This window comes from Bombina bombina, chromosome 2 (assembly GCF_027579735.1).
Source record: "Bombina bombina isolate aBomBom1 chromosome 2, aBomBom1.pri, whole genome shotgun sequence".
NCBI lineage: Eukaryota > Metazoa > Chordata > Amphibia > Anura > Bombinatoridae > Bombina > Bombina bombina.
The window spans coordinates 407,909,199-407,921,878 of NC_069500.1; the positions used below are offsets into that span (position 1 = coordinate 407,909,199).

Sequence of the window (12,680 nt, forward strand, 5' to 3'; positions counted from 1 at the left end):
TATTGTCATTTTCAATCAGTATTTGTTTGACATAGTTTTTACAAGCTCAGAAATACAATTATTATAATATACTTGATATATGTGAACTGCAAATCAAAATTGTGTATCCTGGATGATTATTGGGGAAATGACTGACAATTGCTGTTTAATGAGTTGAAAGATACAAATATTAAAGAAGTGGAATGTCTGAAGCATTTATGCAATTGCACATGGAGAGATAACCAAATTGAGACAGTAAAATAAAATACATGTTTGAGAAACAAAACCGAGACAGAAAAAGATAAAATATATCAAAATTCACTCACCCTTTCACTTGCCAGCCTTCTCATCTCTTCCTGTAGTTTATTTAGGATATGAAGATTTGGCTTGTTCTTTTTGGCATACTGCTGAAGTTCAATCACACTTTTATCAGCGGTTTCCTGGTGACAGAAACCCACAACAGAATAGGGATTAGTAACAATTTAGCAAATAAGAATGCATATTCAGCTACTGCTGGAATGCTAAAAAAGCATAAAATACAAGAGTGTATGCCAATCTTGTTCATTGAGTCAAGGTAGGCTTAAAGGGATATGAAACCCAATTTTTTTCTTTAAGTATTCAGACAGAGCAAGCAGTTTTAAACAACTTTCTAATTTACTCCTATTATCAGTTTTTCTTCATTCTATTGGTATCTTTACTTGAAAAAGCAGTAATGTAAGCTTAGGAGCCGGCCCACTTTTTGTACAGCACCTAGGTTGCATTTGCATATTGGTGGCTACATTTAGCCGCCAATAAGCATGCGCTGCCCAGGTGCTAAATTTACATTTCTGCTTTTTCAAATAAAGATACCAAGAGAACGAAGAAAAATTGATACATTGGGGTAAATTAGAAAGCTGCTTAAAATTGCATGCTCTGTCTGAATACTGAAAGAAAAAAAAAAAGGGTTTTATATCCCTTTAAAAAGGGACATGAAACCCAACATTTTCTCTCATTATTCAGATAGAGAATACAATTTAAAAAAAAGTTTCCAATTTACTTATCTCAAATCTGCTTCATTCTCAAGTTATTTTTGTTGAAGAGATATCTCGGTAGGTAGCCTGCACTTGCCTGAAGCATTACATCAAAGGAATTAGTGCGGTCATCTAGTGCTCTTGCTAATGTATAACATTGTTGCAAAACTGCTGCCATATAGAGCTGCAGACACGTGCACACTCCTGAACTTACATGCCTGCTTTTCAATGAAGGATAACAAGAAAACAAAGAAATTTGAAAATAGAAGTATATTGGAAAGTTGTTTAAAAATAGTATGCTCTATCTGAACCATGAAAGAAAAATGTGGGGTTTTATGTCCCTTTAATACCAAGCAGACAGAATCCTCTGCACATAGCTCTCTGTATAACAGTCACAACATAAGTAAAAAAAGCATACATTAATTTGCACTTTATTAAAAACATAGGATGTAGTAGGGGGTTATCCACAGCCCCCACTATATCCTATGCTTGTACTCAAGTGAAAATGAACATATACTGCTATTTACTGTTGTGAATTCTATACTTTGAGCGGTGTGCAGAGGACCTGGTCTGTTTGAATCTACATAATACACCTGAACAAGGGTGTTTCTACAGCAAACCAGCTGGCTGCTTGTGCGAACGCAGAAATACATTGCCACATACACACAGCTTGAGTACTGTGGTTGGTGTACAGTTTCGGTTTAATAGCAGCATTTTCCTGCTCACAGCAGCTAGAAAAAGACCTAAATAAAATAACTAGTTAGTAGACCACCTGTTGTAGGCATAAACATGAATTACTATTAAAACAAAAGCAAGATACCTGTTGCACCATCTTGCTATTGTCCCTTCCATACATGCGCAAAAGGGAGCCCCAATTTTTCACATGGGGGTGCAGAAGTTGCAGGATTTTTTGAGATGCTAGTTGCTTTCCAACCCTCTTGTTCTTGCCTAAAATATTAAAAAACAAAAACATTGAACATTTTGCCTTCAGCCTCTTGCATAAAAGTGTGTGGTAAAACAAAGCTACTCTCCCGAATGCGGTGAGGCACATAGGTCTGCAAATATACACATACCGGCCACTTTATTATTAGTTACTCCTTGCTAGTACTGGGTTTAACCCCCTTTTACCTTTAGAACTGCCTTAAAGCACCATAAAAACATAATTTATGCTTACCTGATAAATTCCTTTCTTCTGTTGTGTGATCAGTCCACGGGTCATCATTACTTCTGGGATATTATCTGCTCCCCTACAGGAAGTGCAAGAGGATTCACCCAGCAGAGTTGCTATATAGCTCCTCCCCTCTACGTCACCTCCAGTCATTCGACCAAAGACCAACGAGAAAGGAGAAACCAAGGGTGTAGTGGTGACTGAATTATAATTTAAAAAATATGCACCTGCCTTAAAAACAGGGCGGGCCGTGGACTGATCACACAACAGAAGAAAGGAATTTATCAGGTAAGCATAAATTATGTTTTCTTCTGTTATGTGTGATCAGTCCACGGGTCATCATTACTTCTGGGATACCAATACCAAAGCAAAAGTACACGGATGACGGGAGGGATAGGCAGGCTCATTATACAGAAGGAACCACTGCCTGAAGAACCTTTCTCCCAAAAATAGCCTCCGAAGAAGCAAAAGTGTCAAATTTGTAAAATTTGGAAAAAGTATGAAGCGAAGACCAAGTTGCAGCCTTGCAAATCTGTTCAACAGAGGCCTCATTCTTAAAGGCCCAAGTGGAAGCCACAGCTCTAGTGGAATGAGCTGTAATTCTTTCAGGAGGCTGCTGTCCAGCAGTCTCATAGGCTAAACGTATTAAGCTACGAAGCCAAAAAGAGAGAGAGGTAGCAGAAGCTTTTTGACCTCTCCACTGTCCAGAATAAACGACAAACAGGGAAGAAGTTTGGCGAAAATCTTTAGTTGCCTGCAAGTAGAACTTGAGGGCACGAACTACATCCAGATTGTGTAGAAGACGTTCCTTCTTTGAAGAAGGATTTGGACACAAGGATGGAACAACAATCTCTTGATTGATATTCCTGTTAGTGACTACCTTAGGTAAGAACCCAGGTTTAGTACGCAGAACTACCTTGTCTGAGTGAAAGATCAGATAAGGAGAATCACAATGTAGGGCTGATAACTCAGAGACTCTTCGAGCCGAGGAAATAGCCATTAAAAATAGAACTTTCCAAGATAACAATTTTATATCAATGGAATGAAGGGGTTCAAACGGAACACCCTGTAAAACGTTAAGAACTAAGTTTAAACTCCATGGCGGAGCAACAGTTTTAAACACAGGCTTGATCCTAGTTAAAGCCTGACAAAAGGCTTGGATGTCTGAATTTTCTGACAGACGCCTGTGAAACAAGATGGACAGAGCTGAAATCTGTCCCTTTAATGAGCTAGCCGATAAACCCTTTTCTAAACCTTCTTGTAGAAAAGACAATATCCTAGGAATCCTAACCTTACTCCAGGAGTAATCTTTGGATTCACACCAGTATAGGTATTTACGCCATATTTTATGGTAAATCTTTCTGGTAACAGGCTTCCTAGCCTGTATCAGGGTATCAATAACCGACTCAGAAAAACCACGTTTTGATAAAATCAAGCGTTCAATTTCCAAGCAGTCAGCTTCAGAGAAGTTAGACTTTGATGTTTGAATGGACCCTGAATCAGAAGGTCCTGTCTTAGAGGTAGAGACCAAGGCGGACAGGATGACATGTCCACTAGATCTGCATACCAAGTCCTGCGCGGCCATGCAGGCGCTATTAGAATCACTGATGCTTTCTCCTGTTTGATTTTGGCAATCAATCGAGGAAGCAGCGGGAAGGGTGGAAACACATAAGCCATCCTGAAGTTCCAAGGTGCTGTCAAAGCATCTATCAGAACCGCTCCCGGATCCCTGGATCTGGAACCGTAGCGAGGAAGTATGGCGTTCTGGCGAGACGCCATGAGATCTATCTCTGGTTTGCCCCAACGTTGAAGTATTTGGGCAAAGACCTCCGGATGAAGTTCCCACTCCCCCGGATGAAGAGTCTGGCGACTCAAGAAATCCGCCTCCCAGTTCTCCACTCCCGGGATGTGGATTGCTGACAGATGGCAAGAGTGAGATTCTGCCCAGCGAATTATCTTTGATACTTCTATCATTGCTAGGGAGCTTCTTGTCCCTCCTTGATGGTTGATGTAAGCTACAGTCGTGATGTTGTCCGACTGAAACCTGATGAACCCCCGAGTCTTTAACTGGGGCCAAGCTAGAAGGGCATTGAGAACTGCTCTCAATTCCAGAATGTTTATTGGCAGGAGACTTTCCTCCTGACTCCATTGTCCCTGAGCCTTCAGAGAATTCCAGACAGCGCCCCAACCTAGAAGGCTGGCGTCTGTTGTTACAATTGTCCAGTCCGGCCTGCTGAACGGTATCCCCCTGGACAGATGTGGCCGAGAAAACCACCATAGAAGAGAGTTTCTGGTCTCTTGATCCAGATTCAGAGTGGGGGACAAATCTGAGTAATCCCCATTCCACTGACTCAGCATGCACAATTGCAGCGGTCTGAGATGTAGGCGTGCAAAGGGAACTATGTCCATTGCTGCTACCATTAAGCCGATCACCTCCATGCATTGAGCTACTGACGGGAGTTGAATGGAATGAAGGACACGGCATGCATTTAGAAGCTTTGTTAATCTGTCTTCTGTCAGATAAATCTTCATTTCTACAGAATCTATAAGAGTCCCCAAGAATGGAACTCTTGTGAGAGGAAAGAGAGAACTCTTCTTTTCGTTCACTTTCCATCCGTGCGACCTTAGAAATGCCAGAACTAACTCTGTATGAGACTTGGCAGTTTGAAAGCTTGAAGCTTGTATCAGAATGTCGTCTAGGTACGGAGCTACCGAAATTCCTCGCGGTCTTAGTACCGCCAGAAGGGCACCCAGAACCTTTGTAAAGATTCTTGGAGCCGTAGCCAATCCGAATGGAAGGGCTACAAACTGGTAATGCCTGTTTAAGAAGGCAAACCTTAGATACCGGTAATGATCTTTGTGAATCGGTATGTGAAGGTAAGCATCCTTTAAATCCACTGTGGTCATGTACTGACCCTCTTGGATCATGGGTAAGATTGTCCGAATAGTTTCCATTTTGAACGATGGAACTCTTAGGAATTTGTTTAGGATCTTTAAATCCAAGATTGGCCTGAAAGTTCCCTCTTTTTTGGGAACCACAAACAGGTTTGAGTAAAACCCTTGTCCTTGTTCCGACCGCGGAACCGGATGGATCACTCCCATTAATAATAGATCTTGTACACAGCGTAGAAACGCGTCTTTCTTTATTTGGTTTGTTGACAACCTTGACAGATGAAATCTCCCTCTTGGGGGAGAGGATTTGAAGTCTAGAAGGTATCCCTGAGATATGATCTCTAGCGCCCAGGGATCCTGGACATCTCTTGCCCAAGCCTGGGCGAAGAGAGAGAGTCTGCCCCCCACTAGATCCGGTCCCGGATCGGGGGCCCTCGGTTCATGCTGTCTTTGGGACAGCAGCAGGTTTACTGGCCTGCTTGCCCTTGTTCCAGGACTGATTAGGCTTCCAGCCTTGTCTGTAACGAGCAACAGCTCCTCCCTGTTTTGGTGCAGTGGAAGTTGGCGCTGCTCCTGCTTTGAAATTCCGAAAGGGACGAAAATTAGACTGTCTAGCCTTAGCTTTGGCTTTGTCTTGAGGTAGAGCGTGGCCCTTACCTCCTGTAATGTCAGCAATAATTTCTTTCAAACCGGGCCCAAATAAAGTTTGCCCCTTGAAAGGTATACTAAGTAATTTGGACTTAGAAGTTACATCAGCCGACCAGGATTTTAGCCACAGCGCTCTGCGTGCCTGAATGGCGAATCCTGAATTCTTAGCCGTAAGTTTGGTTAAATGTACTACGGCCTCCGAAATGAATGAATTAGCTAGTTTAAGGACTCTAAGCCTGTCCGTAATGTCGTCCAGCGTAGCTGAACTAAGGTTCTCTTCCAGAGACTCAATCCAAAATGCTGCCGCAGCCGTGATCGGCGCGATGCATGCAAGGGGTTGTAATATAAAACCTTGTTGAATAAACATTTTCTTAAGGTAACCCTCTAATTTTTTATCCATAGGATCTGAAAAAACAGAATTTATGTTTACCTGATAAATTTCTTTCTCCAACGGTGTGTCCGGTCCACGGCGTCATCCTTACTTGTGGGATATTCTCTTCCCCAACAGGAAATGGCAAAGAGCCCAGCAAAGCTGGTCACATGATCCCTCCTAGGCTCCGCCTACCCCAGTCATTCGACCGACGTTAAGGAGGAATATTAGCATAGGAGAAACCATATGGTACCGTGGTGACTGTAGTTAAAGAAAATAAATTATCAGACCTGATTAAAAAAACCAGGGCGGGCCGTGGACCGGACACACCGTTGGAGAAAGAAATTTATCAGGTAAACATAAATTCTGTTTTCTCCAACATAGGTGTGTCCGGTCCACGGCGTCATCCTTACTTGTGGGAACCAATACCAAAGCTTTAGGACACGGATGAAGGGAGGGAGCAAATCAGGTCACCCAAATGGAAGGCACCACGGCTTGCAAAACCTTTCTCCCAAAAATAGCCTCAGAAGAAGCAAAAGTATCAAACTTGTAAAATTTGGTAAAAGTGTGCAGTGAAGACCAAGTCGCTGCCCTACATATCTGATCAACAGAAGCCTCGTTCTTGAAGGCCCATGTGGAAGCCACAGCCCTAGTGGAATGAGCTGTGATTCTTTCGGGAGGCTGCCGTCCGGCAGTCTCGTAAGCCAATCTGATGATGCTTTTGATCCAAAACGAGAGAGAGGTAGAAGTTGCTTTTTGACCTCTCCTTTTACCTGAATAAACAACAAACAAGGAAGATGTTTGTCTAAAATCCTTTGTAGCATCTAAATAGAATTTTAGAGCGCGAACAACATCCAAATTGTGCAACAAACGTTCCTTCTTTGAAACTGGTTTCGGGCACAGAGAAGGTACGATAATCTCCTGGTTAATGTTTTTGTTAGAAACAACTTTTGGAAGAAAACCAGGTTTAGTACGTAAAACCACCTTATCTGCATGGAACACCAGATAAGGAGGAGAGCACTGCAGAGCAGATAATTCTGAAACTCTTCTAGCAGAAGAAATTGCAACTAAAAACAAAACTTTCCAAGATAATAACTTAATATCAACGGAATGTAAGGGTTCAAACGGAACCCCCTGAAGAACTGAAAGAACTAAATTGAGACTCCAAGGAGGAGTCAAAGGTTTGTAAACAGGCTTGATTCTAACCAGAGCCTGAACAAAGGCTTGAACATCTGGCACAGCTGCCAGCTTTTTGTGAAGTAACACCGACAAGGCAGAAATCTGTCCCTTCAGGGAACTTGCCGATAAACCCTTTTCCAATCCTTCTTGAAGGAAGGATAGAATCCTAGGAATCTTAACCTTGTCCCAAGGGAATCCTTTAGATTCACACCAACAGATATATTTTTTCCAAATTTTGTGGTAAATCTTTCTAGTTACAGGCTTTCTGGCCTGAACAAGAGTATCGATAACAGAATCTGAGAAACCTCGCTTCGATAAAATCAAGCGTTCAATCTCCAGGCAGTCAGCTGGAGTGAAACCAGATTCGGATGTTCGAACGGACCCTGAACAAGAAGGTCTCGTCTCAAAGGTAGCTTCCAAGGTGGAGCCGATGACATATTCACCAGATCTGCATACCAAGTCCTGCGTGGCCACGCAGGAGCTATCAAGATCACCGACGCCCTCTCCTGATTGATCCTGGCTACCAGCCTGGGAATGAGAGGAAACGGCGGAAACACATAAGCTAGTTTGAAGGTCCAAGGTGCTACTAGTGCATCCACTAGAGCCGCCTTGGGATCCCTGGATCTGGACCCGTAACAGGGAACTTTGAAGTTCTGACGAGAGGCCATTAGATCCATGTCTGGAATGCCCCACAGCTGAGTGACTAGGGCAAAGATTTCCGGATGGAGTTCCCACTCCCCCGGATGCAATGTCTGACGACTCAGAAAATCCGCTTCCCAATTTTCCACTCCCGGGATGTGGATAGCAGACAGGTGGCAGGAGTGAGACTCCGCCCATAGAATAATCTTGGTCACTTCCTCCATCGCTAGGGAACTCCTTGTTCCCCCCTGATGGTTGATGTACGCAACAGTCGTCATGTTGTCTGATTGAAACCGTATGAACTTGGTCCTCGCTAGCTGAGGCCAAGCCTTGAGAGCATTGAATATCGCTCTTAGTTCCAGAATATTTATCGGTAGAAGAGATTCTTCCCGAGACCAAAGACCCTGAGCTTTCAGGGATCCCCAGACCGCGCCCCAGCCCGTCAGACTGGCGTCGGTCGTGACAATGACCCACTCTGGTCTGCGGAATGTCATCCCTTGTGACAGGTTGTCCAGGGACAGCCACCAACGGAGTGAGTCTCTGGTCCTCTGATTTACTTGTACCTTTGGAGACAAGTCTGTATAGTCCCCATTCCACTGACTGAGCATGCACAGTTGTAATGGTCTTAGATGAATGCGCGCAAAAGGAACTATGTCCATTGCCGCTACCATCAACCCGATCACTTCCATGCACTGAGCTACGGAAGGAAGAGGAACGGAATGGAGTATCCGACAAGAGTCCAGAAGCTTTGTTATTCTGGCCTCTGTTAGAAAAATCCTCATTTCTGAGGAGTCTATAATTGTTCCCAAGAAGGGAACCCTTGTTGACGGGGATAGAGAACTCTTTTCCACGTTCACTTTCCAGCCGTGAGATCTGAGAAAGGCCAGGACGATGTCCGTGTGAGCCTTTGCTCGAGGGAGGGACGACGCTTGAATCAGAATGTCGTCCAGGTAGGGTACTACTGCAATGCCCCTTGGTCTTAGCACCGCTAGAAGGGACCCTAGTACCTTTGTGAAAATCCTTGGAGCAGTGGCTAATCCGAAAGGAAGCGCCACGAACTGGTAATGTTTGTCCAGGAATGCAAACCTTAGGAACCGATGATGTTCCTTGTGGATAGGAATATGTAGATACGCATCCTTTAAATCCACCGTGGTCATGAATTGACCTTCCTGGATGGAAGGAAGGATAGTTCGAATGGTTTCCATCTTGAACGATGGGACCTTGAGAAATTTGTTTAAGATCTTGAGATCTAGGATTGGTCTGAACGTTCCCTCTTTTTTGGGAACTATGAACAGATTGGAGTAGAACCCCATCCCTTGTTCTCTTAATGGAACAGGATGAATCACTCCCATTTTTAACAGGTCTTCTACACAATGTAAGAACGCCTGTCTTTTTATGTGGTCTGAAGACAACTGAGACCTGTGGAACCTCCCCCTTGGGGGAAGTCCCTTGAATTCCAGAAGATAACCCTGGGAGACTATTTCTAGCGCCCAAGGATCCAGAACATCTCTTGCCCAAGCCTGAGCGAAGAGAGAGAGTCTGCCCCCCACCAGATCCGGTCCCGGATCGGGGGCCAATATTTCATGCTGTCTTGGTAGCAGTGGCAGGTTTCTTGGCCTGCTTTCCCTTGTTCCAGCCTTGCATTGGTCTCCAAGCTGGCTTGGCCTGAGAAGTATTACCCTCTTGCTTAGAGGACGTAGCACCTTGGGCTGGTCCGTTTTTACGAAAGGGACGAAAATTAGGTCTATTTTTAGCCTTGAAAGGCCGATCCTGAGGAAGGGCGTGGCCCTTACCCCCAGTGATATCAGAGATAATCTCTTTCAAGTCAGGACCAAACAGCGTTTTCCCCTTGAAAGGAATGTTTAGTAGCTTGTTCTTGGAAGACGCATCAGCCGACCAAGATTTCAACCAAAGCGCTCTGCGCGCCACAATAGCAAACCCAGAATTCTTAGCCGCTAACTTAGCCAATTGCAAAGAGGCGTCTAGAGTGAAAGAAGTAGCCAATTTGAGAGCATTGACTCTGTCCATAATCTCCTCATAAGGAGGAGAGTCACTATCGAGCACCTTAATCAGTTCATCAAACCAGAAATATGCGGCTGTAGTGACAGGGACAATGCATGAAATGGGTTGTAGAAGGTAACCCTGCTGAACAAACATCTTTTTAAGCAAACCTTCTAATTTTTTATCCATAGGATCTTTGAAAGCACAACTATCCTCTATGGGAATAGTGGTGCGTTTGTTTAAAGTAGAAACCGCTCCCTCGACCTTGGGGACTGACTGCCATAAGTCCTTTCTGGGGTCGACCATAGGAAACAATTTTTTAAATATGGGGGGAGGGACGAAAGGAATACCGGGCCTTTCCCATTCTTTATTAACAATGTCCGCCACCCGCTTGGGTATAGGAAAAGCTTCTGGGAGCCCCGGCACCTCTAGGAACTTGTCCATTTTACATAGTTTCTCTGGGATGACCAAATTTTCACAATCATCCAGAGTGGATAATACCTCCTTAAGCAAAATGCGGAGATGTTCCAATTTAAATTTAAATGTAATCACATCAGATTCAGCCTGCTGAGAAATGTTCCCTAAATCAGTAATTTCTCCCTCAGACAAAACCTCCCTGGCCCCCTCAGATTGGGTTAGGGGCCCTTCAGAGATATTAATATCAGCGTCGTCATGCTCTTCAGTAACTAAAACAGAGCATCCACGCTTACGCTGACAAGGGTTCATTTTGGCTAAAATGTTTTTGACAGAATTATCCATTACAGCCGTTAATTGTTGCATAGTAAGGAGTATTGGCGCGCTAGATGTACTAGGGGCCTCCTGAGTGGGCAAGACTCGTGTAGACGAAGGAGGGAATGATGCAGTACCATGCTTACTCCCCTCACTTGAGGAATCATCTTGGGCATCATTGTCATTATCACATAAATCACATTTATTTAAATTAATAGGAATTCTGGCTTCCCCACATTCAGAACACAGTCTATCTGGTAGTTCAGACATGTTAAACAGGCATAAACTTGATAAGAAAGTACAAAAAACGTTTTAAAATAAAACCGTTACTGTCGCTTTAAATTTTAAACTGAACACACTTTATTACTGCAATTGCGAAAAAACATGAAGGAATTGTTCAAAATTCACCAAATTTTCACCACAGTGTCTTAAAGCCTTGAAAATATTGCACACCAATTTTGGAAGCTTTAACCCTTAAAATAACGGAACCGGAGCCGTTTAAAGCTTTAACCCCTTTACAGTCCCTGGTATCTGCTTTGCTGAGACCCAACCAAACCCAAAGGGGAATACGATACCAAATGACGCCTTCAGAAGTCTTTTATAAGTATCAGAGCTCCTCTCACATGCGACTGCATGCCATGCCTCTCAAAAACAAGTGCGCAACACCGGCGCGAAAATGAGACTCTGCCTATGCTTTGGGAAAGCCCCTAAAGAATAAGGTGTCTAAAACAGTGCCTGCCGATATTATTATATCAAAATACCCAGAATAAATGATTCCTCAAGGCTAAATAAGTGTTAATATCAATCGATTTAGCCCAAAAAAAGTCTACAGTCTAAATAAGCCCTTGTGAAGCCCTTATTTACAATCGTAATAAACATGGCTTACCGGATCCCATAGGGAAAATGACAGCTTCCAGCATTACATCGTCTTGTTAGAATGTGTCATACCTCAAGCAGCAAGGGACTGCAAACTGTTCCCCCAACTGAAGTTAATTGCTCTCAACAGTCCTGTGTGGAACAGCCATGGATTTTAGTTACGGTTGCTAAAATCATTTTCCTCATACAAACAGAATTCTTCATCTCTTTTCTGTTTCTGAGTAAATAGTACGTACCAGCACTATTTGAAAATAACAAACTCTTGATTGAATAATGAAAAACTACAGTTAAACACTAAAAAACTCTAAGCCATCTCCGTGGAGATGTTGCCTGTACAACGGCAAAGAGAATGACTGGGGTAGGCGGAGCCTAGGAGGGATCATGTGACCAGCTTTGCTGGGCTCTTTGCCATTTCCTGTTGGGGAAGAGAATATCCCACAAGTAAGGATGACGCCGTGGACCGGACACACCTATGTTGGAGAAAGCACAGCTATCCTCCACCGGGATAGTGGTACGCTTAGCTAAAGTAGAAACTGCTCCCTCCACCTTAGGGACCGTTTGCCATAAGTCCCGTGTGGTGGCGTCTATTGGAAACATCTTTCTAAATATTGGAGGGGGTGAGAACGGCACACCGGGTCTATCCCACTCCTTAGTAACAATTTCAGTTAATCTCTTAGGTATAGGAAAAACGTCAGTACTCGCCGGTACCGCAAAGTATTTATCCAACCTACACATTTTCTCTGGTATTGCAACAGCGTTACAATCGTTGAGAGCTGCTAAGACCTCCCCTAGTAATACACGGAGGTTTTCCAATTTAAATTTAAAATTTGAAATATCTGAATCCAATCTGTTTGGATCAGAACCGTCACCTACAGAATGAAGCTCTCCGTCCTCATGCTCTGCAAGCTGTGACGCAGTATCAGACATGGCCCTAGAATTATCAGCGCACTCTGTTCTCACCCCAGAGTGATCACGCTTGCCTCTTAGTTCTGGTAATTTAGCCAAAACTTCAGTCATAACAGTAGCCATATCTTGTAATGTTATCTGTAATGGCTGCCCAGATGTACTAGGCGCCATAATATCACGCACCTCCCGGGCGGGAGATGCAGGTACTGACACGTGAGGCGAGTTAGTCGGCATAACTCTCCCCTCGCTGTTTGGTGAAATTTGTTCAATTTGTACAGATTGG

At 43.7% G+C, this 12,680-nt stretch overlaps 1 protein-coding gene across 1 annotated transcript in view; it reads right to left on the bottom strand.

Annotated features, from left to right (window-relative positions):
* DGCR8 (DGCR8 microprocessor complex subunit) overlaps nt 1-12,680 on the bottom strand; it is a 141,476-nt gene that overhangs the window by 53,024 nt on the left and 75,772 nt on the right. The window contains exons 12-13 of the mRNA XM_053701901.1: nt 1,810-1,937; nt 306-419 (exon numbers count right to left, since the gene is read on the bottom strand). Of these exons, the coding sequence (XP_053557876.1) occupies nt 306-419; nt 1,810-1,937 (242 nt within the window). The remainder of the gene's footprint in view (nt 1-305; nt 420-1,809; nt 1,938-12,680) is intronic.